Raw genomic sequence first — 27,174 nt, forward strand, 5'->3', positions numbered from 1 at the left:
AAACCGGAATTCCTCGTCGTTGAGTTGCTGATAAAACTCTGGCAAACAGATTCTGAATATGACCAATTCCCCATGTCCCTGTGTGATTTGACAAACGCCCTCAGGCAAATCATGCTGGGCTCATAGAGCGCCCAGCCTTTGGCGCAGTTCAATTCAGAGTTGGCGTTATCCTTGCTCCACAAACTAATCGCAATGTACATCATGGCCACACGGCTGAAGATGTTGCACCTTGTCATCACTCATGCGGTGCCTCTGTAATCTGAGGGGAAGGGGGGTTAAAGCTGAGAATAGAGAGAGAGAAAAGGGAAGAGAATGAGATGCAGAGGATGGCATGAGAGAGGATTAGCAAGCGTTGGAAGGTATTGGAAAATCACGGGTAAAATGGAAGAGAAGAAGGAAAAGAAGAAGATGAAGTAGTTGAAGAAGTAGTTTTAGTAGTAGTAGTAGTAGTAGTAGTAGTAGTAGTAGTAGTAGTAGTAGTAGTAGTAGTAGTAGTAGTAGTAGTAGTAGGAGTAGTAGTAGTAGTAATAGGAGTAATAGTAGTAGTAGTAGTAGTAGTAGTAGTAGTAGTAGTGGTAGTAGTAGTAGTGGTAGTAGTAGTAGTAGTAGTAGTAGTAGTAGTAGTAGTAGTAGTAGTAGTAGTAGTAGTAGTAGTACACAAACATTCTCTCCACTTACAAATTTAGATTGCAAGAGACAGAGAGAGATAGAGAGGCGCGCGCGCACACACACAAACACACGCACACACACACACACACGGAGAGAGAGAGATAGAGAGAGAGAGAGGATGTTTTTGCCAGATTGCAAAGGTCAAGTTGGTTGGTTAGAATCTATAAACTGTTTTCTCCACGTAAATGCCAAGTTTTTGAAGTGAAAACCACGGAATTCGGAAGGCTTAAATCGGACATACACAATTTTTATAAATTTGGACCATTTTTTGGGTTGATTTTCCTTTAAGGATTAATTTTTAAAGATGTTTTTAACTTGACTGAAAAGTTCCCTTTGCCCAGAGGTACAAACTTCCATTTTCTAAAACCATTCGTTCCCTTTGCCCAGAAGTACAAGCTTCCATTTTCTAAAACCATTTGTTCCCTTTCCCCAGAAGTACAAACTTCCATTTTCTAAAACCATTTGTTCCCTTTGCCCAGAAGTACAAACTTCCATTTCTAAAACCATTTGTTCCCTTTGCCCAGAAGTACAAACTTCCATTTTCTAAAACCATGTGTTCCCTTTCTCCAGAAGTACAAACTTCCATTTTTTTATAACCGGACGCACACTTTGCCCAGAGGCACAAGCCTCCATATGTTCTACCGTATGTTCCCTTTTCCCAGAGGCACAAACCTCCATATGATCTACCGTATGTTCCATTTGCCCAGAGGCACAAACCTCCGTTTGTTTTACCGTATGCCCAGGTGTATAAATTTCCATTTGTTGTACCGTAAATTCCATTTGCCTGAAGAGCAAACTTACATTTAAACCACTCTTTGCCCCGAGGTGCAAACTTCCATTTGCTTTATCGAATGTCCTCTCAACTCACTATTTCAATAGAAAAGGTTGACATTCCCCACCCCTCCCTCTCTTTGATTCAGTTTGAGGGTGTTAAAAGATTGTAGATCTTACAGTTATATTTCATTGAATTTTACATCCGTGACTTTGCTAATTAACTTTATCTTGAGTTGAGAGTTGGATTTTGGTGAATGTTTGGTGTTGGAATTGGAAGTTCTACACAAGAACGTCGGTAGTGTTGTTCGCAGGCAAACTGGGTGGTAGCGAATCGACTTCGGTCGAAGACCTGCCTCACGGAAAAATCGCTTCATCAGTGGAGACTTTCTACCTGTCCAATATGTACCCGATGTGGGATGCAACCCGAAACTGCAGAGCATCTTGTCGAACGGTGTGTTGTGACGAAGCTTCCGGGTGGGTTCGCGACGGTGCATGAGTGCGGTAAAGACTTTGCTGATTGGGTCGATCGTCATGACATAACTGTGTGAGCACAATTAGAAGCTGCTGCAGGCAAACGGAAATCTGATTGGTTTGTATCAGGACACACACAGCCTTGGTCTGTATACTTGTTCCAATAGCCGTGTATTCGTGGAAGTAAAGGCTGGTTCTAGTTAAAACATAAAGGATGCCAATGGTTGGTCAATGCACTCCAGTTATGAAAACAAATGGCCATCCCATATCTTTCCTCTTTTTGTGTAAATATGGCCTCCCATCGTTTCAAAATGGTGATATATCGGTGTTAACCAGATGTCAAGAAATCAAAGTTGAACCGGACAACAACACGACAATCATTCCCAGCAATTAAACTTATAACATAAACCCCCTAGTCTCTCTCTCTCTCTCTCTCTCTCTCTCTCTTTCTCTCTCTCTCTCTTTCTCTCTCTCTCTCTCTCTCTCTGTGTGTATGTGTCTGTCTCTCTTTCTCTCTCTCCCTCTCTCTCTCTCTCTCTCTCTCTCTCTCTCTTCATCGCACATTTTGGCTCTAAATGAAATGTTTAGCATATAAATCACAACACCGTTTTGAGACGATGCGTCACAAAAATTTTCACCATTTTTCTGTGTTTGTTGATTTGTCATGTTTCTAGCTTTATTTTCTTCAGGATTTTCTTGGATAACGAATCTGCTTAAAGTTGTTGATGTAAAACTATTTGCCAGAATTGAAAATAACCGGGTAATAATTTTTTTTTTAAATATAGAGAAGAATGAATATTTCAATCTCACAATTTTCTCCTTCTTCCTTCAAAGACAAGGATCCTGTCTCCTCTATGAATGTTAAACATCTTCCGCCTGCTCACCCAATACACAATATGCTAATTTTTGAACTTACCCAAGTATTCAGGTTATGAGCGTTTAAAATGTGTGATACTTAATGTAGTGCTATGTGTAGACATTTACCCATTTTTGCGGCAATCGTGAATTGTAGTGCAATCTTCATCGACTTTTCTCTCACTGTTTCTTTCTCTCTCTCTCTCTCTCTCTCTCTCTCTCTCTCTCTCTCTCTCTCTTTCTCTCTCTCTCTCTCCTCTTCCCCTCCCCTCTCTCTCTCTCCTCTCTCTCTCTCTCTCTCTCTCTCTCTCTCTCTCTCTCTCTCTCCTTACCGATTCTCAGTACAATGTATTATTTACCCTGATAGAGATCTAAACCTTGTAGTTATATGCAAGTAACTATCAGAAAATTCCTTTAAAACTCCTCCGCCAATCCTGCTACCTAACCAAAAGAACTGTTTCATTATCTTTTAACTGGCAAATATAGATAAGTATATCCCACAAAAATTTATCAAAATGAAAATGCGAACTTTGCGGAAAAGGAAATAGATTTTTAAAATGAGATGTGTGGGGGAGTAAGAACATTTTTGAAAAACTCGCGATTTCCGGTTTCATCAATGGAAAGAGAGCAAGAGTTAGACAGAGGATGACATACACAACAACAAGAGTTAGACAGAGGATGACATACACAACAAGAGTTAGACAGAGGATGACATACACAACAACAAGAGTTAGAGGATGACATACAAAACAAGAGTCAGACAGAGGATGACGTACACAACAACAATAGGTAGACAGAGGATGACATACACAACAAATCTGCGAGACCATACATCATGCGAACCAGTCAAACAACGCCCAAATACTAAGAAGTATAGTAGATTGAACCGAATGCAGACAGTGGTCTAATCAGCGACGTGATTGCGAACAAAAGCTGCTTCTGATGATGACAATGAAGCTTTACCATCACTGGTTCAGAAATATCTGATACTGTGATACAATATTGATCCGAAGGAAAGCAAGAACGGCTCTCCACAAGGGAATGGTTTCAATCCCAGTGCGTTTTATGTTTTGTAGAGAAGACGCAATGAAAGAAATATCAATGGTCATATCCTATAGCCGTTACTACCTATTATTACCACCTACATTATCTACTATTTATTATTATATGTGACCATTGTCTCCTTATGGTATTATGCCGGGGTGAACAGTAACCTCGGAAAAGTGAATTCAGAAATATGATAATGAGATACACGAACCTTGAGTGTTTTGCAATGCAAGAAATGGTATCTATTCTCCACCATGAAACAAAACGCCAAGTTTCATGCTTGAGGCTATAGTTTGAATTTCCAGCACCTTTTACATCCCGACATAATACGGTTTTGAGACGGTGGGTCACATATTGTTAAGTTTTAATTCCTCGTTTCCAAGGGAAAATAATAATATCCACTTTAAGTAGCTTTAGAAATAAATAATTTGCTCCCAGCATGATCCAAAAAATGCCCCAAAGTCCTGAATACAGGTTCGGAGGAACTAAACTTTCCTTTTCAATAAGATCTATTGAGTCAAAGAGGAGAACGCAGTTCTGTAGCTGGGGCCAAAAATTCGTATTTCTTCGCGGGTCTGATACCGCAAGGCCACCGATGTCAGTCGGAAGATTTGACGATGTTTCCAACGGTAATCAGGATGTCTGATGTTCGACCTCATTGTTGGAGAAAGCTCATTTTATGAGGGGATATTGTATTCCACTCCCCTTCCCCTTCTTTTCTTTTTCGCGTGTGTGTATTATTTTTCTTTTTGCTTATTCTGACAATCTTTCCACATCTTAACATAAGGGAGGTAATTCAAGAATTTGTGACCAAGACTGATGACATGGGGGTCAGCCGTTACTCTCCAACCACAATGAATGCTTCATCCAAGATTCGCCTTAAAGGGAATTGGATAATAGAATGTAATGGATATCGGGTTAACCCGATTGTGTCGATTATGTTACGTACTATGGATAGTATGCGCTAGGCTATGAAACTCACAACATTGCCATCCGGAAATATAACGGACTACGTGTATCCCTAAACGTTTATAGTCTGGTTCAGTTGGTGAGAATTACTCATAAACGCGGATGGCAAAAAGCAATAACAAAGACCTGAGTGACGTCAACTTCATACTTTCTATACCAATATCAAAGGTGGAGAAGATGTATATTTAAAAAAAAAAAAGATGTGATGGAAAAGTAGTTTATTGGTCTTGTTCTTTGCAATGAGATAACACCACACTCGCCGTCAATAAAATTGTTCCGTCTTTATTTTGTTTCGTTTATTGAATGAACTTTTAATATGCCACTATCTTTTTTTCCCCTCCTTCTCACTTGATCTCTCTCTCTCTCTCTCTCTCTCTCTCTCTCTCTCTCTCTCTCTCTCTCTCTCTCTCACTTTCTCTTTCTCTGTCTCCCTATCCCCCCCTCTCTCTCTCCCCCCTCTCTCTCTCCCTCTCTCTCTCTCTCTCTCTCTCTCTCTCTCTCCTCTCTCAATCCTTTACCTCTTAATATTTCCTGCCCCCTCCCCATTCTTTCATACGTGCCTTCAAGTCACTAACACATCAACCCATATACCACATATATATATATATATATATATATATATATATATATATATATATATATACAGAGCTGCCAACCTACTGCAAAAAATGCGGAATTGTACGCATTTTCAGTGATTGTACGCTTGTACGCATTTCCCCCAAGATTGTACCCATTTTCAGTGTGCAGAGTCACTTCAGTTTTCTTTAGTTGTAATTCATATTATTACTAGCCTATAGAGAAACCTTGGTGACCAAGTGGATATTCATAAATTTTTTGACCAATTATGATCTTCATGCTGGGAGGTAGAATTCTGAAAGGATTGGATTATAGTCTTGGGAACATCATTGTTGCTGCAATTGAGCTTGTGCGGTGTGACTTTATGTAATTATACCTTCCTCTTACTTTCACAATGGTTATTTTCCGTCGATTTCAGGATTTTACCCATTTTTATGAAATCTCCCCCATTTTGAGGTCCCATTGTACACATTCTCATCAGATGGGGTTGGCAGCTCTGTATAATATATATATATATATATATATATATATATATATATATATATATATATATATATATATATATATATATACATATATATATATATATATCAGACTGTGCCAAAAGGCTATTTTCGTGACGTTCGCCACAAAACACTCTAATACTCAGTTATTTTGGGGAAAAAAATGAAAAAAATCGCTTTAATCTGTTTTTCTGGGTTAAATAATTTTTAAAAGTCAAAATGAAATAAAACAACAACAACAACAAACAAAACACAAAAAAGTCTAAATAAAACAAAACAAAAAACAATAACAACTGATGATCTAGAATACAAAAGATAGCAGTTGTAGATTTTTAAGGGTCGAAAAATTGTGGACAAAACGGAAACGCTGTCAGCACTTTTTTGAGCATTTGAGAAACCATTTCTGTTATTCTATTGCAGATTGGTTTCCAGTTTATGGTTTATTTTGCGTTAAGCAACCGATAGCAAATGTTGGGTGAAAAGTAAAAAAAGAACTTATTATTGGGCTATTTCGTGGCGAACGTTTCAAAAACGACCTTTTGGCACCCAATGTTAACTCATAGTCTCCTTACGTCTTACATTGACCTACAAGCTCCATCTTATACTCTCTCTCTCTCTCTCGCTCTCTCTCTCTCTCCCTCTCTCTCTCTCTCTTAGTTGCATCTCACTTTATCTTAATCACATCTTTTTCATGTACACGCCGACTTTCATTCTTAGCCGTCACCCGAATTCTATTTGCGAAAATAAATTTATATGAATTATTAGCAGGATCTATTATATAGACGGCCCAGTAGACTATTGTTCACAGGCGATTGATTGTGGTTGTGTTAAATGTCCTGAGAGATGCTTTTATGGTAGAGCTTGGGTTTAACTCCATAGCAACAATGTCCTTGGCATCAGTGACGACCTGCGTATCTCATCGAACGCGTCATGCGTGCTTGATCTCTTTGCTTTCCGGTCTGAAGACCATTTGAAGAAATGTTTATCTGATTCAGACCAGGTCAAGGTTTTCTGTTTCGTAGGAAAGTAATCATCGCCCTCATCACCGTCTTCATCACCGTCTTCATCACCGTCTTCATCACCGTCTTCATCTTCATCGACAGTGACCTCTTTCTCTTCATGTTCATCTTCGCCTTCACTCCTGAAGTTTCCTCCTTTTTCAACATCTGTTGCTGTCGATTCTTTTGGTTTCACGACTATCCATTTTTTCTTTGATTTCCATCCATTCATGCATTTTGCTTCGCCCATGTAGACAAGGGCGCCCACAGACAGAAACATCAAAGGAGTCAGTGTGGCCAACAAGATCAATCCATGTCTTGTTAGTTTTTTAACATAAATTGCCCTGTCAACCTGTTTGCAGTCCTTTACATCTACAATCTCGAAACCTTGAAAGCAACTGCACGTTCGTTTTCCCTCCAAGTTTGTGCAAATCTGTTTACAACCGCCGTTGTTGATGGAGCATTCGTCAATGTCGATGCACCGATTTTGATTGTCCGGGTTGATTTGGTACCCAGACAGACAGTCGCAGGTAGGCGTCGAATTTGTGTTGCAGATTTGTTGGCAGCCACCATTGTTTTCCTGACACACATCGGAATCGTTCCTCTCAGTCTCAAGCATGAGCACTGTGTCAGACTCGACCGTGCTCCTGATGACTGTTACAAAGTACACGGTTGCCATCAAGTTGAAAAATTTGCACATTGTCATCTTTCACTTGGCCCGTCTTTAATCTGAGGGGAAGGGGTTAGGGTGGAGGAAACAGGAAGAAAGAGAGAGTTTCAGAGGATGTGAGAGCGAGAAAGGGGGAGATGTGGAGAGAGAACACGACAGGGGGCGAGTTGATGATAATGAGAGCGAAGGAGAAAGAGACGAAAAACAGAAAAAAAAAAGAAGAAAGAATGAGAGTGAGAGAAAGAGAGAGAGAGAGAGAGAGAGATGGAGAGAGAGAATGAGAGAGGTAGGTAGATATATAGATATAGATAGAAAGATCGAGAGAGAGAGAGAGAGAGAGAGAGAGAGAGAGAGAGAGAGAGAGAGAGAAAATCGAATGACGTATGACAAAATGGGAATATTTTGGGTTAATAAGAGAGAAAGAGGAGATCACAAAGAATAACGAATCGCATTTTCACACCACACAAGACAGCGACTGTTGCACATCTTCAGTTTGGGGGGGGGGGGGGGGGGAGATGGAAAAGTACGTAAAGCACATCGGAAGGGCTTCGCAGGCAAAAGCGAATTTGTTTGGGCTTTACACTTTTTCAAATAATATCTGTGGATGTAGATTTTCCATGTCAATCGTCTTCTCCTTAGGGTTCCTAGTGTCATTGCTCGGAGGACCATTCGGTTCGACCATATTGGTTTCGTGATTTGTTGTCGTCTTTGGAGAGTGTACCGAAGCTCTCCTTCAAATTGTCTGACGTTCGCGACTTTTTCATAATCCTCTTACCGTCTTTCTATTTGTTCCAAGCCTGTAATCATTTTACCTAGCACTTCCAATCGTGCAGTTTGTCTCCCGCCATCATTTGACGGGTGCGACTGGGCCAGTCCTGCAGATTGCCCCTCGTCTACACCAGATCTAATCTCGACGGTTTCCTACTGGTCCTTTCCTTGCACTCTTGGCGGATTCAGGTGTCACTGATCATTTTTGTTGAAACGTGAAGGCAGCTCGAGTCGGGAGGTGGACGAAAGAATGCTGTTATGATCACAGTTTTAGCGTCTCTTCCAATTGGGCCTGTTCCTTGTCTTTTTCTTCTTCATCTTTCTCTTCTTCATATCCTTCATCACCCCTATCTTCATGTTCTTCGTCGCTTTCCGATACCTGGTCAATGTCAAGGCTCACATTTCGCTTTCTTATCAGTCTCCATTTTTTTTGTGTGTGTGTGGGGGGGGGGGGGGGGGGATACCTGTCCCACGCAAATAAATGTAGTCACGGCTATGAACAGCACCGGAAACAGAATCACCAGTTAGACCAATCCAATCTTTGGTTTCTTTACACAATTTGTGATGCTTTGATACGGCGGAGTAACCCGCGATACAACTGTAGTTGTGAAAACCCTCCACGTTTGTGTAGACCTTGTCACACCCTCGTCTGTTGTCCAAAGTACATTCGTCAATGTTCACACACTTAGTAGATGTAGATTTGTTTTGTTTGAGTTCGTACCCAGGATGGCATCTGCAGACAGGTCCTCGAAGTGTGTTTTTACATATTATATGTTGACAGCTGGTCTTTTTCTCCCGACACCAGTTCCTTTCAACACACAGGGAAGAGTTTCTGAGTTGAACCTGATAGCCCGAACGGCAATGACAGACTGGCCCTTTGACTTTGTTGTTGCAGATGTGCTGACAATTCTTACTGCATGTTTTACACCAATCTTTAACAACACACTGTGTAGAATCATCGGTTTTTACCTGGTATCTCATATGACAATCGCAGACACAGCCCATCTTTGTAATTTGGCATAGAAAATTTGTTGACAACCGCCATTGTTTTCAAGAACCATGGCATTTACAACACAGCGTGTAGAATTATTCTTTAGGATTCTGTATCCTAGATGATATCCGCAAGGATGCCTCTCATTTGTGTTATTCCATATTAATTTGTTGGCAGCCACAATTATTTTCAAGACACATGTCATCTATAACACGATGTTTATAATCACTCGTTCCGGCTCGTTTTCCGTGTTGTGGCTTTTTTTTTATTGACATCGCACACACGTCTGCATTCAGTTTAGCTGGAAGTTGGCAGATATAGAATGTATGAAGTGCGCAGTCTGTATTCCAAAATAGATTATTCTACATGAACACACAGATTTTATTTGCATCGTCAATGGGAAAACCAAATTTCTATAATTCCGAAAAGTCACATCACATGAAATACAATCGCGCCCTCGGCATATAAAATACCAACCCACACAAGAAGATGTCGGTGTTTTTCGACAAGCATCTCCGCACGTATGAAGCCTGTTTGTTAATAAAACTAGGCCAGTGAAGTCGGAAGTAAAATCACTGGTTTTCTCCTTATAGGAGACACGTGACGAGTCCCAAGACATATTTCTCTCTGGGTTTTCAAGAAAAGCATTCAGGCAAATAATTTTTGATGTAGGATATGACGGTAGTTTTGCTCCAAACAAAGAACAGAATGTACATTGTTGCCACCAGGCTGAAGGCATCAGTTTTCATCTGAGGGGAGAGTTTGGGGTTCAGGTGGAGAGAGAGAGAGAGAGAGAGAGAGAGAGAGAGAGAGAGAGAGAGAGAGAGAGAGAGAGATAGAGTGCAGGAGTGAATCTGTTAAAGGATAAAGAAAGAAAAAGAAGCAAAGAGGATGTGTTTACGTTTTTGATAAAAAGATAAAGATAAATTAATATATGAATAGACCTACTAGCTATACATCTATCCATCCATCCATCCATTTATCTATCTATCTATCTATCTATCTATTATTATTTAAAATATTTACCACAATGTTTGGGGCAGTCTACATCGATGTTTCAGGCTTAATTTGCCATCTTCAGGACTGAGTTATTTTGTTGACTGTTGTTGTTTCTTCAACAACAACAACAGTCAACAAAACAACTCAGTCCTGAAGATGGCAAATTAAGCCTGAAACATCGATGTAGACTGCCCCAAACATTGTGGTAAATATTTTAAATAATAATTCGCTCCATTACTACATGTCGAGCACTTTTCGTACCATATTTGTATCAAACACGATTCAATATCTATCTATCTATCTATCTATCTATCTATCTATCTATCTATCTATCTATCTATCTATCTATCTATCTATCTATCTATCTATCTATCTATCTATCCATCCATCCGTCCATCCTCATCCTTTTATCTATCTAGGATGGGATGTGCCAATCCCTACCGTATTCACCATCTATTTTAATTCCTTAATTAGATAAGAATTGAATCAGAGCTGGGTTCGGATGCTACACAGAATAAATGCATGATAAATTTAAGCCAATTTGAGACCATGTCTGTGCCATTCAGTCATATCAAATGTTTGTTTTTTTACAATCGCAGTTTGGTTCGCAAAATTTGATACTAGTGTCTACGACAGCTATTCTTTTTGAGCTGAAAAACAATCTCCATAATTTTATTTCTCAATCTCTTTCTATTTTGAAATATGTAAAGTTAAGAATAATTTTTAACTAAAAAAAAAAAAAAAAAAAGTAAGGTCATTTGTGTTTTTACTTGATTTATGTATTAAAACAGATCTTGAAAGCGTTGGCCACCTGAATTTCACTTGTTCAATTCAGGCACCCAATTGTTCAAATTCATCCACCCAGTTGTTCCATTTCAGACACCCAGTCGTTACAATTCATACACCCTGTCGTTACAATTCAGACACCTTGTCGTTACAATTCAGACACCCTGTCGTTACAATTCAGACACCTTGTCGTTACAGTTTAGACACCTTGTTGTTACAATTCAGACACCCTGTCATTATAATTTAGACAGCTAGTTGTTACAATTCAAACACCCAGTCGTTTCAGTTAATAATAATAATAATAATAATAATAATAATAATAATAATAATAATAATAATAATAATAATAATAATAATAATAATAATAATAATAATAATAATAATAATAATAATAATAATAATAATAATAACTCTACCTCGTACCCCAATTCCGAATTGGGTTACAAATGAAGAATCAACAAGATATGAAGTGAGTAGAAAAGTGCCAGAAGACAATAGAGAATAAAAATGAAGAATCACGCCGTGACTGTCAGTTCACGTTCGACTGTCAAGAAGGCTGGACGCGTCTTGTTTTGTCTATTTAATGCAAACAATTGTGTTAATTTTTCCTTATCCTTATTGGATTTTTAATCTGTTATTAGACCTGTGACATACCAATTCCCATTGGAGCATATTATTAACACTGTGAAAGTGGTGCTTAATGATTTAAACTTTTGAGAAAATGTTTTAAATTACTTCGAATAAACAATGGAACCAGATAAAGTGGAAGAGTTGAATAAGGAACTTTCTACCCCCGCGGGGGAGAAAACTAAAACAGTTCCCATAACATCTCCCGAGGGAGTGTTAACTCATACAAAAAACCCAATTTCTTCTCCCGCGGGAGAGAAAAAGAGGGGTAAAAATGGAGAATGTAAAAAAGACAGTAGAACATATAAAAGGAAATTAGAATCTAAAACAAAAACAATTGGAAATGAGGCAGTTAATCAGGGCCATCACATTTAGTGAGCAAGGAAACCCACTCTAATACCCACGCCCATAGCAATCCCCACGCCTCAAATTCGGAATTGGGACAGTTAATTGTAGAAGGTTTCAAGTCACTAACGCATCTATTAATGACTAATCACGACTCCAGCGAGCCGTCGTTAAAGAAACGAAAGCCGAATGAGAGCGAAAAGGGGGGAGAAGGCACGCACACAATGACCGCAACCAGTGACCTCGACGAGCTAGAGATGCTCGAAAATGATATGACATACGAAGATGAGAAAGAAGAAGAGGTGGAAGAAAGTGAGGACAAAGATGAAATTGATAATGAAATAAAAGAACTGGAACAGTTTTTTTTTAATGTACCAGAATCGTTTGGTGAAGACATTCACGAATCGGTGGCAAAGATAGTCAATAATGGAGTGTGCGCTAATGTCAACAGGGAAAAAACCAAGAAAGTGTTGGATAAACACCTTTGCCCTAAAAAACCCCCAATCTCAGAGTCCCTCGAATTAACCCTCAAGTATGGCGTATACTGCCTACTTATGCAAAATCTAAGGACACGGCCATCAATAACATTCAATTGTTAATGAGCAAAAGTTTAACCATAACAGCTAAACTGCTGAGCGACTTAGTTAAAAGGAGCCAGGAAAAGGATAATAAGAGGGTAATAGAGGTCAAAGCAATGACTCCATTAGTCACGGTTTTGTTAAGAGTGGGATCAGCTGTATATACTAATTGCAGCCAAATTCGAAAAGAAGCACTTAAGCCTTTTCTGAATGAAGAATGTAGAGAATTGTGCAAACAGAAAGAAAGCACATCAACGGAGTTCCTTTTCGGAGATAATTTAGACGAAAGCATTAAGACAATTAATGATACCCACAAGCTTTCGAAAGCCGTGACAAAACCTGGCACGTTTCACTGTGATGGAAAATCAAAAAATGGTCAAAGGAGGATGCCTTACCCCTCACCATCCAGAACCCACAAAAGCAGAGGGGGAGAGGATGGCGACCGATAACAAGAGGAGGACGGGGAGGAAGGAAACACTTCTCACAGAACCAAATTTAACTTTAGGACAACAATGATAAATTATGAAGGGAAAAGAAGACAATAGCGCAAGTTTAGAATTTAAGAATACTATAGATCATTTCACAGAGGGGAAAACAAGATTATATATACAGAAATGGCAGGAAAATCACTAAAGACCAGTGGGTGTTAAACCAAATTAGGGGAGTTTACCCAGAACTTTGTTTTACCCCTGTGTAAACTTTTATCCCAAAAAGCATAACATTTTCGGAACAGGAAAGAATACTAATTGAAAGAGAAGTTAGAGAATTGAAAGAGAAAAATATTATCCAAGCAGTCAGGGATGACGAGGATAACCAGAATCAATTGTATTCTAATATATTCGCTAGAACTAAAAGTAAGGGGAACCTTAGAATTATTCTCAACCTTAAGCAATTCAATAAATACGTTAAATATACACATTTTAAAATGAGCAGTCTTCAAGAGGCAGTATATCATTTCAGGAACAATGCTTTGCTTGTTCCTGTGACTTAAAAGATGCTTATTTCAGTATTGCACTACATGAGAAAGCTAGAAAATTTTTCAGATTTATGTTTTCAGGGGAAAGTTCGAATTTACTTCATTCGTAATGGGTTTCACTGATGCTCCGCGGATTTTTACAAAAGTCATAAAACCAGTACTTGCTCGCCTGAGAGACGAAAACATTATCATAATTATGTATATAGACGATGCCCTCATATTGGGGAGAACAGATTTGGATTGTTTACGAGCTTGTAACAGAGTTTGTAAACTATTTGATGAACTGGACTTCACAATAAATACCAACAAATCTCGCCTTATACCAACCCAAGAGATTACATATTTAGGGCTTGTCTTATATTCAAAGACAATGACCATTAGACCAACAGAGGAAAAGGTTAAGAAAATGAAAAATCTTTGGGATCATTACATTCGTGAAGAATATATTACCATCAGAAAATTAGCGGAAATCATAGGAACACTGGTTGCGGAAATCATAGGAACACTGGTTGCAGTTTGCCCTGGTAACTAATATGGAAATATGTTTTATAAAAGATTGGAGATTTATAAAAACAAATCGTTAACAAAAAATAAGGGTAATTTCGATAATATTATTGTTATAACAGAGGCTATAAAGAAGATTTAAAATGATGGCTTTCTATGGTGGGCAGTTAACCTATTAAGATAGGACCACAACCCGAAGGATTTATCTTAACATCAGATGCCAGTAATACTGGATTGGGTGGAGAATTTGCAGGAGTTAGAACTGGAGGTTTATGGTCAGAAGAAGAAAGAAGATGGCATATAAATTATCTTGAATTGAAAGCGGCTCTTCTCACTTTGAAAGCATTTTCTTCTGATTATAAAGGCACTCTAAGATTACTTTATTTTGCGACAATACGACAGCTGTATCATGTATTAACAAAAAAGGCAGCATGAAAGAAGAATGCAATAATATAACCAGAGAACTATGGTTATGGTGTATAGAGAGAAATATGACAGTCACAGCTGTACACATACCAGGAAAAGAGAATACTGAAGCGGACAAAGCTAGTAGAGAAAAAGGGCTTGAAACAGAGTGGTCTCTAGAGAAATCTGTCTTTGACGACATTAACACAGAATATGGGCTCTTCCAAGTTGACGTATTTGCTAGTAGAATAAATCATAAAATAGAACAGTGTGTCTCAGAGAAAAAAGATGCAGACGCATGGAGAATAAATGCTTTTTCATTTTCTTGGTCTCATTTATATGCTTATATTTTCCCTCCTTTTAATCTAATTATCAGAATCCTACAAAGAATAGAAACCGAAAAAGTGGATTGTGTCATGATTGTTCCGGTTTGGAAATCACAACCATGGTTTCCAAAACTCATAAACTTATTAACAGATGTTCCACCCCTATTACCAAAGAAAGCCAACCTTCTTCATCATCCAGTAACAAAACAGAAGGTTCACCCCATATTACACAACAGCAGAATGATAGCCTGCCGCTTGTCCGGGAAATTTTCGAAAGTGCAAACACTTCAGAAGAAATTAGTGAAATCATTATCAATTCATGGCGACGAAATACCAGAAAACAATATACTACATACATCAGGAAATGGCTGGTATTTTGTAATAAAATCAGTAAAAATCTTTTCCGCCGTTGGCATCAACACTACTTAAATTTTTAAAGAAATCTCTATAGATACCACGAGGAGAGGGACAAAAAAGACAATGGAGTTAGCGGGCATTGATATCAGTATTTTTAAGCCCCATTCCACCCGGGCAGCATCTACTAGCAAAGCGGCCACAAAAGGAGTTCCACTTTGTATAATACTGAAAGCGGGAAGATGGAGGTCAGAGACCACGTTTAAAAAATTTTATCATAAGCTAGTGGAGAGAACGAAAAAGGATTTCAATAGGGCAGTACTGGATGAACAACAAATGAGTGGTGCTACGTGGATTTCGTAATTTACGTCATAACAGACAAACGCTTTAAAGCTTCATTTGTAACCCAATTCGGAATTGGGGTACGAGGTAGAGTTCGAAAATTAAACGAACTCACCTGTGATGTTTAATTGAAACTCTGACGAGTCCAATTCCGAATGGGGAACAAATGCCCACCCATTGGTAAATATCATCGAAACTCATTAGACTATAATATAATAGTGTTATAGATTATACTTGTATGTATGTGTCCCATCCCGTTCCATTTGTTCCGTATGTCTGTTCTGACGCGTTAAGCCTGACAGTCACGGCGTGATTCTTCATTTGTTCCCCATTCGGAATTGGACTCGTCAGAGTTTCAATTAAACATCACAGGTGAGTTCGTTTAATTTTCGAATAATAATAATAATAATAATGATAATAATAATAATAATAATAATAATATAATAATAATAATAATAATAAATAATAATAATAATAATAATAATAATAATAATAATAATAATAATAATAATAATAATAATGCTGAAAACGTATATAGCGCTATATATCCGAGACACCAAACTCTAAGCGCTTAGAAAAATTAGGACACCCTGTCATTACAATTCAGACACCCTGTCGTTACAATTCAGACAGCTAGTTCTTACAATTCAGACACCCAGTTGTTCCATTTCAGACACCCAGTTGTTCCATTTCAGACACCCAGTTGTTCCAAATCAGACACCCAGTTGTTCCAAATCAGACGTCCAGTTGTTACAATCAGACACAGGTTGTTGCAATTAAGACATGGCTTTTTTGTTTGTTTGTTGTTTTGTATTTCGTTCCATTTAGAGTAACCTGTGCCCAGACTTGACATATTTTCCTAAGGCTAGCTTTACCATATTATGATGAAATTAGACCCATACCGACCACTTCACAGCCATTTTTATATTGGGCTTACATGTAGTCTGAGACGACCACTTCACAGCCTTTTATGTTGGGCTTACATGTAATCTAAGACGACCACATCACAGCCTTTTATGTTGGGCTTACATGTAATCTAAGACGACCACATCACAGCCTTTTATGTTGGGCTTACATGTAATCTAAGACGACCACATCACAGCCTTTTATGTTGGGCTTACATGTAATCTAGGCCGACCACTTCACAGCCTTTTATGTTGGGCTTACATGTAATCTAGGCCGACCACTTCACAGCCTTTTATGTTGGGCTTACGATAGTCTAGGCCGACCACTTCACAGCCTTCTAGGTTAGGCTTAACAGTAGTCTATACGACCACTTCACGGTCTTCTATGTTGGGTTTACGATAGTCTAGGCCGACATCTTCATAGCCTTCTATGTCAGGCTTACATGTAATCAAGACCGAACACCAACATTTCATAGCCTTCTAGGTTAATCTTACCGGTAATCTAGTGAATTTTTAGATTTGTCCTATTCTGGTGTTGGTGTTACTTTGTTTTTTACATACGAGTGATTATTGCATTCTCTGAACTATACAATTCTGAACTGTATATAAATATCTATCTATTTATTAATATATTTATATATTTAATATTTCAAGTATAATTATGATCAACTTCTACAATATTGTTTCGAGCTATTCGCTCTCATCAGGAAGTGAAAGTTGATCATTATTAAACTTGAAAATATTTTACTTTTATCAAAAAGTTGAGCTCCATTATTTCATGTTTTTAATATATATATATGAGATCGATTTATCTATTTATACTCTTCTCTCTCTCTCTCTCTCTCTCTCTCTCTCTCTCTCTCTCTCTCTCTCTCAATCACTTTCTCCAATAGATATGTGGTATTTACTTTTTTTTTTTCTTTCAATTTCGAGCCACATGAGATTCATGAGTTGTCTCCATGGCTGTTCGGGATACATTAGAGATTTCAGGATGCTGCGCCGTCGCACTTGATTGCTCTCCACTGTGTTCCAAGGCTGCAGTATCAGAAACGTGTCTCTTGCTCAGGGTTGATTTTACAGACACAGGCGATGGTGAAGCGTGTCTCGTGTCCACAACGGGCTCCGTATCGACCGGTCCCTGATCTTTGGCCTCTTTATCGAATTTACTCCCCAACGACGCCCTCTGTTCAAATGTCCAGCTAAACAGAGGCGCTCCGTCAACAGACGAGGACCTAAAATCCTCATTTTCATCCTGGAGTTGGCTCTTTGCAGACTCTGCCACTACAGATTTATTTTCTTTTTCTTCTTCTCCTCCTTCCCCTTCTTCAGTCTCCTCTTCATATTCATCATCTTCTTCATCGCTCTCGGTTTCTAGGTCAAAGGTTGTTCTTCTCTGTCTTGCAATTAATTTTAACTTTCGTGTTGTTGTACGCCGGACACGACACACTTTTTTCCTGGAGTAAAAGAGGACACAAATCGCCAGAAACATCAGAGGCGATAGAATTGCCATTAAGAGCCATCCGATTTTTGGCCGTTCCGATGGAGGCTGAGGCGTAGCAATCTCGATACATTTCGTTACCTCTGATATAGAGTAACCCTCGGTGCAACTGCATTTGTGGGAACCCTCCTTGTTCGTACAGACCTGTTGGCATCCACCCCTGTTGTCTAAGCTACATTCGTCAATATCGACACACTGTGTGGATTCATTCTGTTTGAGTTCATATCCAGTATGACATTTGCAGACCGGTCCCTGAGGCGTGTTGTTGCATATGTGTTGACAGCTGGTCTTATCTTCCCCACACCAATCTCTAACAACACACTGGGTAGAGTCGTTGGTTTGTAGCTGGTAGCCGGGATGGCAATGGCAGACTGGCCCCTTGACTGTGTTGTTGCAGATGTGCTGACAATTCTTACTGTATTCTTTACACCAATCCTTTACTACACACTGTGTAGAATTAATCGATTTGACCTGGTATCCCGGTTGACAATCGCAGATTCGGCCTTCCTTCGTGTTTTCGCATATTTGTTGACAACCACCATTGTTCTGTAGACACAAATCTTCTAAAACACACTGCGTGGAATTCGACGGATCGACCCGGTATCCAGAATAACAACCACAGAGACGCCCACGTTCCGTCATATCGCATATGTGCTGACAACCGCCATTATTATCCACGCATAAGTCGTTGTCGACACACTGTGTTTTATTAATGATGTTAACTCGATACCCAGGATTGCATTTACAGATAGGCCCTTGAGGTGTGTTTTTGCAGATGTGTTGACAGTTGACTCGCCATATTGTACACCAGTCCCTTAATCCACATCGTGTAATATCGTCGATTTGGACCTGGTAGCCGGGTAAACAGTCGCAGACAGGCCCATTATGGCTATTGTAACATAAATGTTGACACCCACCATTGTCTTTCGCGCACGTGGCTTTTCCAACTGGGGCCGTTATGTTAGCACCAGAAGGCATCTGACACATAAAATTGAAACCTTGATAGGTGCATACGTTATTCAACAGTTCTCCAAAATATATCATCCCGCACTGTTTTCTCTGGTTAGGGTCGGGATTATTGCTTTTCCATCTCTGAAAAGTAAGGGCTGAGCCATCTATCCAGAGAAAAGCATGTTTGATTACGTCTAACTTCAGACCAATCCACACCAATTGATTTTTCTTGTCCTGGGGAATAATTTCCTCGCCAATGAAGTCCAACATTTCCTCATCCGCTATTATCACCAGGGAACCTAGTTGGAATTGCTCGCAAAATGATTTGGCATCGTTCCAATTTTTCCTACTTTCGGGTCCGTCTTGAAATGCCCGAAGACAAAGCTTTTTTGCCTCGTAAAACACCCATCCTTCGCGGCACTGACTTCCAGATTGGACGGTATTTCTGCTCCAAATAACGATCACGACGTACGTTGTTGCCACCAGGCTGAAGGCTTTGTACCTGGACATCATTCACGTGGTCTGTCTGCCTGTTATCTGACGGGATTGGGTCAAGGCAAAGGAGAGAGAAAGAGAGACGGAGAAGATGAGATGGAGAAAGAGAGAGAGAGAGAGAGAGAGAGAGAGAGAGAGAGAGAGACGGGGAACTTAAGACGAAGAGGTGATAGATAAACGAACGAATGGATGGTTATATAGATCGATCGATCGAGAGATAGATAGATAGATCGAGAGGTTGGTAGACAGATAGATAGACAGACAGACAGATAGGTTGGTAAGTAGATAGATAGATAGGTAGGTAGGTAGGTAGGTAGGTAGGTAGATAATTAGACAGATAAAGAGAGAATGCTGAAATTTAAGACAAAGAGGTTGGGGGGGGGGCAGCCAGAGAGAGAGAGAGAGAGAGAGAGAGAGAGAGAGAGAGAGAGAGAGAGAGAGAATTGAGAAGTCACAAGGTGTTTGGTTTACTTTTAAAACATAAAGATAGGGGAGAATATTTGTACCATTTAGATGCTGGGCTGAATTCAGAGTGTCCGCGAGTGGTAGCAGCACCTTCTAATGGTGCTCACACTACAATGTTATGACGGTCGACCCAATCAGCAAATTCCTTACCGCATTCTTTCACCGTCGCAAACCCGCCCGGAAGCTTCGTCACAACACACCGTTCAACTAGATGTTCAGCTATCTTCTCAAAGTTCCTGCTTCTACCCCACACCTGAGCGCAATACTCCGCAGCGGAATAGCATAGTGCCAATGCTTCGTTTTTCTATCTTCCGGGTAACTCTTTCGAGATGCACCCGATAGGTAAGGCTGCGGTCCAGCGTCACCCCTAGGTATTTTGGATGCGGGTCATATGGAAGTAGCTGGTCCCCGAAGGGGACGTTCAGTTTACGATTGTGCCAGTCACAGCATCGGTAGAATGCAGTGGCCACGATTTTCGAAGTGTTCATCTTCAGGTACCACTTGTCGAAGTAGGATTTGAGTCTGGTGACGTCCTCGCTGAGTACGCTCTCGAGACGGGTCCACATTTTTACCTTGTGTAAAAAGTTCCCAGTCGTCCACGTATCCCAACCTCAGGGAGGAAGTGTTCGGCATGTCGTTAATGTAGACATTAAACAACATTGGCGCTAGAACCGAACCCTGAGGGATCCCATTCTTCAATTTCCTTACGTTACTCGTAGCGTTTCCCAGCGCGACGTGGAATTGTCATGCGCCTAAGGATGAAGAGAACAATTTCAAGGTCTTTTTGCACCTTATGATCTTTGCAAGTGTGAGCATTAATACTCCGCACCAGACCGTATTGTACGCCGCCGATAGGTCTATAAACACAGGACCAGTTTGCTTTTTTCTCTCGAACCCTGCCTCGATATGCTCTGTTAGGGCAATGACCTGCTCCGTGGTGCACCTCCCTTCCCTGAAGCCCGCCTGCTCGGGTGACAGGGCAGCGTCTAGGATCGGCCCCCATCGGTTTAATAGATTTTGCTCCAGCAATTTGTATAGACAACTCAGTAGTGATATGGCTCTGTAACTGTCGACCTCCTTCGCCGGTTTCCCAGGCTTCAGTATGGCAACTATCTTTGCGTGCTTCCACACTTGTGGGAGCTTTCCTTTTGCAAGGACGTCGGACATTGCCTCTGCCAGCCAGGCCCGTGCCCTGGGGCCCAGATGCGTCACCATATCGGGATATACGCCGTCTATCCTTGCTGTTAATGGCTGCATCCACCTTTCGGGGACTGAACGGGGATGTCCAATCCGACTCCTCCGCAGGTAGCAAGTCCACAATCATACGCTTTTCGGACACCGCGCTCAAATGCCTGATTAGGGACCCGTTTGCTATGGTTCTTTATATTCCTGGCAATTGTATCTGCCTATTCCTCTGGTGCATCCTTCGCGTAATTCCGGTTCGGATCAAATTTCTTTATCAGTCGCCAAGCGTGGCGGTTAGAATGTGTAAAGTCGAGACTTTCAGGATACTGCCACGTCCTCCTTTCGGAGAAGTCGTCGCTCAGACTTTTCCGTACGTTCGACCCACCGGGTTACGTGCCAGTGACGTTGGCCTTTTCCTGTCTTTCTGCCGGATGGATGAGCAAAATGCTGTCAGGCTATTCAGACTTCTGGTTCCTGATGGGGTACTTTGTACAGCTTTTCCGACTCTTCCATCCAGCAGGAGGTGTAAAATTTCCGTTTGCCCCGTGGAGTAGAACGTTGAGCGCTCTTAACCGGTAGTCTGTTAAATCTGGTTATATTCTCGGACTTGGGAAGGATGGCAGGGCAAAACTGCTCGATATAGGAACTGGATTCCTCCTAGTTAGCCTTCCTGAAGTTCCATCTGCAGAGTGAGAGAGACTGCACCCTCGGTATTGTCATCCCCCCTGTGACAAGAATCGGCCTGTGCTGGCTATGCGGGAAGTCGCCAAGGACTGTCCGCTTCACCTGCAGCAGTTCACCCTTCGCACCTGTCGTAACGAGGGCGAGGTCTTATGGCGGTTACCCCGAAAGATAGGGAATGAGATTAGCGGAAGAGTAGCGTCCCTTGATTGGACGTCACCCATAGTCTGTGACGTCACCGGCGGAGAAGTTATTAGAGAGAGAACGTCATGTTGGTTGTGCGCATGCGTCTCTCGTGGAGTGGAGTTGTCTACCTGCCTCGTTGCAGTCTCTGTAGCCCCATTCGTGATGGTGGATATTAAAGTCTCCCAGACAGATGGAAGGATGGCTAACCACCGGTACCGGTGGTGTAGCCCAAGTCGCTCTTAGTGGTTTGTAGATGTTATGCAAACATAGTCCACACATCTCTACGGAAATTCTATTTACCCCGTTGTAGTCTGTTGCGCTCTCAGTGACCCTTACATTCGATGGCGCTAACCCCTCCTTTGAGCCTCGAAGTGTCCTCTCGCGTGACCACCGTATAGCCTGGGATCTGGAATCAAGAAGATTGTGCGCCTGAATAAAGATGGGTCTCCTGTCGTAGGAAGATAACAACGCTATGGACGGCTATTGAGGGATACTATATGCGTCAGGTCCCTAACCCTGGTATCGCATTTTCCAGCTTAAGCTGTGTTGGGACGTTCGCTTATATCTCGACCGTGCCGACGATCCTGGCGACACTAACGCGGTAGTATTTGGCTAGGCGGTCGACCGCTTCGCCATTGAATATCCTGTCTGGTGTGCATTTCTTGAACATAGCAGTGTGGACCCGGGAAGACGGAGGCCATTCGGGCACCGGGTTGGATCTCCATTAGTCACATATCGGGCGTGCCGCTCAAGTGGCTCGCTAGGCTCGACAACCCGGGATGGTCTCGTGACGGTCGACCGGGATTTACACCTTTGCCCTCGATATGCCTCAAACTCCCTCACCGCGTCAAGGTCGGAGATCCGCGAGGGAGCGCGTGGGGCAAGAAATACTTGCGTTTGAAACGGATAGATATGGGGACAGTAAACATGCTCACTTCATCGGGTCTAGATGTTTTGGACTCATCACGATTAGCATCACAGCTGACAATATTTATTTATCTATTTATTTATCTATACCACCAAATAGTAAATTTGCCTAAAGGGGAAACTTTTGTCTCCTTGGATTTGGACCATTTCTAGACGTGCTTTCTTCCTTCTTTCCCTCATTTTTCTTGTTGGAAGAGTTGGCTGCCACAAAGCCAGATCGTCCAAAAATTCGGATGTGAAAAGTTTCACCTTTTAGCAAATATTTCCCATTTAGGCAACGTTTTCCCATTTGACTCTCTCTCTCTCTCTCTCTCTCTCTCTCTCTCTCTTCTCATCTCTCTCCCTCCCCTCTCTCTCTCTCTCTCTCTCTCCCTCCCCTCTCCTTCCGTCTCTCCCTCCTCTCTCACCCCGACTCACCTACAAACATTCACTCACTTTCTCTCTCTCTCTCTCTCCCTCCTCTCTCTGTGTGTTTGTGTGTGTGTTGAGGGTGTTCGGGGTGTGTGGGTGAGTTTGCTTGTTTGCACATTAAAGAAAAAAATTACATGTGAACTTCTTACTCTTTCATATTGAAGGAAATATGCAAGGGCATCTTGTCAAGCCTTGGTGTCGTGATTCACGAAACGGCCAAGCCCTACCTTACTTATCCGAACGTTGATGGAAAGAGGAAAAGAGGAGAAAAGTGAAAAGCTCTGAAACTTCTTTTTTTCTTTTTTTTTTTTCGTCCCAAAATAAAGGTCATACTCAAATCAAACATTACTAACTGCAGAAATTCACCCATTACACCAAAAATGATTTTCTCTCGAGGCAAAATCCTCCCCCCCCCCTCCCCACCCCTTATTTTAATCGCTCACCTATCCATATTATTAGTATTAATCAAGAGAGTACTTTTGTTTTCATTTCTTTATTGTCGACGTGCACATACATACCTATTATGATTACTCTTTATGGTAGTGTAAATATCTCATCCACGTGTTGATGTGCAATGATGTGTTGTGATCTGTTGACGTGTCATGATCTGTTGATGTGTTATGTATGATCTGTTGATGTGTTATGATGTTTTCATGTGTTATGGTGTGTTGATGTGGTATGCCGTGTTGATGTGATATGCTGTGTTGACGTGTTATGTATATGTTATGACGTATTATGTGTTGATGTACTTGTTATGTGTTGATGTTTTATGATGTGTTGAAGTGTTATTGGTTGATGTGTTGATGTGTTTTAGTTGTGTTGACTATTATAGTAGCTTTGGGGTGTTCAACATGGTTGTAATGACGTCTTATGGTGTGTTGATGTGTTCTTGGCGTGTTAATGTGTATTGATGAATTCTGTGTTAATTGACGTGTTATAATGTATTGTGTTTTTGGTTTGTTGACGTGTTGTGATGTAAGGCTAATGATGTGTTCTAGATATGTTGATGTGTTATATTGTATTGGTGTGTTCTTGATTTCTTGACATGTTGTATTTATTGATGTGTTATGAGTTTGTTGACGTGTTATAGTATGTTATTAACGTGTTATCGTGTGTGGTTTGTTGACTTGTTATGACGTGTGCGGTTTGTTGACGTCTTATAGCGTGTTATTGACGTGTTATAGTGTAAGGTTTGTTGACGTCTTATAGCGTGTTATTGACGTGTTATAGTGTTTGGTTTGTTGACGTGTTATAGCGTGTTATTGACGTGTTATAGTGTATGGTTTGTTGACGTGTTATAGCGTGATATTGACGTGTTATAGTGTATGGTTTGTTGACGTGTTATAGCGTGTTATTTACGTGTTATAGTGTATGGTTTGTTGACGTGTTATAGCGTGTTATTGATGTGTTATATTGTGTTATTGACGTGTTAAAGTGTATGGTTTGTTGACGTGTTATAGCGTGTTATTGACGTGTTATAGTGTTTGGTTTGTTGACGTGTTATAGTGTATGGTTTGTTGACGTGTTATAGTGTTTGGTTTGTTGACGTATTATAGTATGTTATTGACGTGTTATCGTGTGTGGTTTGTTGACCTGTTATAGCGTGTTATTGACGTGTTATAGTGTATGGTTTGTTGACCTGTTATAGCGTGTTATTGACGTGTTATAGTGTTTGGTTTGTTGACGTGTTATAGCGTGTTATTGACGTGTTATAGTGTTTGGTTTGTTGACGTGTTATAGCGTGTTATTGACGTGTTATAGTGTATGGTTTGTTGACGTGTTATAGCGTGTTATTGACTTGTTATAGCGTGTTATTGACGTGTTATAGTGTATGGTTTGTTGACGTCTTATAGCGTGTTATTGACGTGTTATTGTGTTTGGTTTGTTGATGTGTTCTAGCATGTTATTGACGTGTTCTAGCATGTTATTGACGTGTTATAGTGTAAGGTTTGTTGACGTGTTATAGCGTGTTATTGACGTGTTATAGTGTGTTATTGACGTGTTATAGTGTATGGTTTGTTGACGTCTTATAGCGTGTTATTGACGTGTTATAGTGTATGGTTTGTTGACGTGTTATAGCGTGTTATTGACTTGTTATAGTGTATGGCTTGTTGACGTGTTATAGCGTGTTATTGACGTGTTATAGTGTATGGTTTGTTGACGTGTTATAGCGTGTTATTGACGTGTTATAGTGTGTTATTGACATGTTATAGTGTATGGTCTGTTGACGTGTTATAGCGTGTTATTGACCTGTTATAGCGTGTTATTGACGTGTTATTAATGTGTGATTTGTTGACGTGTTATCGTGTGTGGTTTGTTGGTGTGTTATAGTATGTGTGTGGGAGAAAGCTGCTGGACCAGACCAGATTCCACCGGAGGCTCTAAAAGTTGATGCGGAAAGAAATGCTGAGGCCCTGCACCCACTATTTGAGAGAATCTGGAATGAAGGGATATTCCCAAAGGATTGGAAGGAAGGACATCTTATCAAGCTTCCAAAGAAAGGGGACCTCAGTAATTGTAATAATTATCGAGGCATCACTCTTCTTTCTATCCCAGGAAAGGTTTTCAACCGTATTATTTTAGAGAGAATTAAGAATGCAACAGATGCTAAACTGCGGGACGAACAGGCAGGTTTTCGGAAAAACCGTTCAACCACCGACCAGATTGCCTCTCTGCGAGTCATAGTGGAACAGTCTATAGAATGGAACTCTCCTCTTATTGTCAACTTTCTGGATTACGAGAAGGCTTTCGACAGTATTGACAGAGCAGCATTGTGGAAAATTCTGGCACATTATGGACTCCCTGAAAAGATAGTAAACCTCATTAAGGAAATGTATGAAGGATCAAGTTGCAGGGTTGTACATGAAGATCAGCTTACTGACAGCTTTGAAATTAAGACTGGTGTCAAGCAGGGATGCTTGCTCTCTCCATTCCTGTTCATCCTTGCCATTGATTGGCTAATGAAGGAAACCTCCAAAGGGAGAAGAAATGGGATACAGTGGACCCCCTGGACACAGTTGGATGATCTGGATTTTGCAGATGATCTGGCTCTTTTGTCCCACACCCAGGACCAGATGCAAGCAAAAACCACAATTATAAACAGCCTCTCGGAATCAATTGGTCTTAGAATTCACCCTGCAAAGTCAAAGGTCTTGAGGATAGGTAAGCGTCAAAGGGAGCAGATCAAAGTAAAAGATCAAGAACTCGAAGATATAGACACTTTCTGCTATCTCGGAAGTATAATTGACAAGGATGGAGGCACGGAAGCAGAGGTGAAAGCACGAATAGGAAAGGCACAGGCTGCATTCACATCTTTGAACAGAGTTTGGAGAACTAAAGATATCTCCCTCCAACTAAAGCTAAGACTTTTCAACTCAAACGTGAAGTCTGTCCTACTGTATGGATGTGAAACTTGGAACGCATCACAGGCATGTATAAGGAGGGTACAGATTTTCGTAAACAGGTGCATGCGTAAGCTACTCAGAATAAAATGGATGGATAGAATAAAAAATGAAGAAGTATGGAAAAGAACACAGCAGAAACCAGTGGGAGAGGATATAGGAAGAAGACGATGGAGGTGGATTGGACACACGCTTAGAAAGAATGACTCAACTATAACAAAGAAAGTATTGGACTGGAACCCTCAGGGCAGAAGATCAAGGGGAAGGCCACGAGGAACATGGAGAAGAATTAAAGAAGCTGATATACAGAGAAGTGGTAAGACCTGGAATGAGATAAAAAAAGTTGGCTCAGGATAGAGAAGGATGGAAACTGTTTGTCTGTGGCCTATACCCTGACCCAGGGTGAAAAAGGCAATGATGATGATGATGACCATTAACATGTAAAAACTAAACACATTCGCTTTGGTACTTCGCCTAGAATTTGTTTCAGAAAAATGTAATAGATAGGCATGGGGTAAAAGTAACCCGGGTAAACT

The 27,174-nt window shown here is 40.6% G+C and overlaps 2 protein-coding genes across 2 annotated transcripts in view; one reads left to right on the forward strand and one right to left on the reverse strand.

Annotated features, from left to right (window-relative positions):
* The window catches only part of LOC144975266 (uncharacterized), a 221,062-nt gene that overhangs the window by 83,327 nt on the left and 110,561 nt on the right, over positions 1 to 27,174 (forward strand). The gene's annotated exons all lie outside the window — the stretch shown is intronic.
* LOC144975264 (uncharacterized) overlaps positions 1 to 27,174 on the reverse strand; it is a 35,630-nt gene that overhangs the window by 1,662 nt on the left and 6,794 nt on the right. Inside the window, exon 2 of the mRNA XM_078919188.1 lies at positions 1 to 281. This exon is cut by the window's left edge and continues 1,662 nt beyond it. Within this exon, the coding sequence (XP_078775314.1) occupies positions 1 to 236 (236 nt within the window). The 5' untranslated portion in view covers positions 237 to 281. The remainder of the gene's footprint in view (positions 282 to 27,174) is intronic.

The sequence above is a fragment of the Berghia stephanieae genome, chromosome 6 (genome assembly GCF_034508935.2).
Source record: "Berghia stephanieae isolate SIO BIC M18660-M18661 chromosome 6, UCSD_Bste_1.3, whole genome shotgun sequence".
Taxonomy (NCBI): domain Eukaryota; kingdom Metazoa; phylum Mollusca; class Gastropoda; order Nudibranchia; family Aeolidiidae; genus Berghia; species Berghia stephanieae.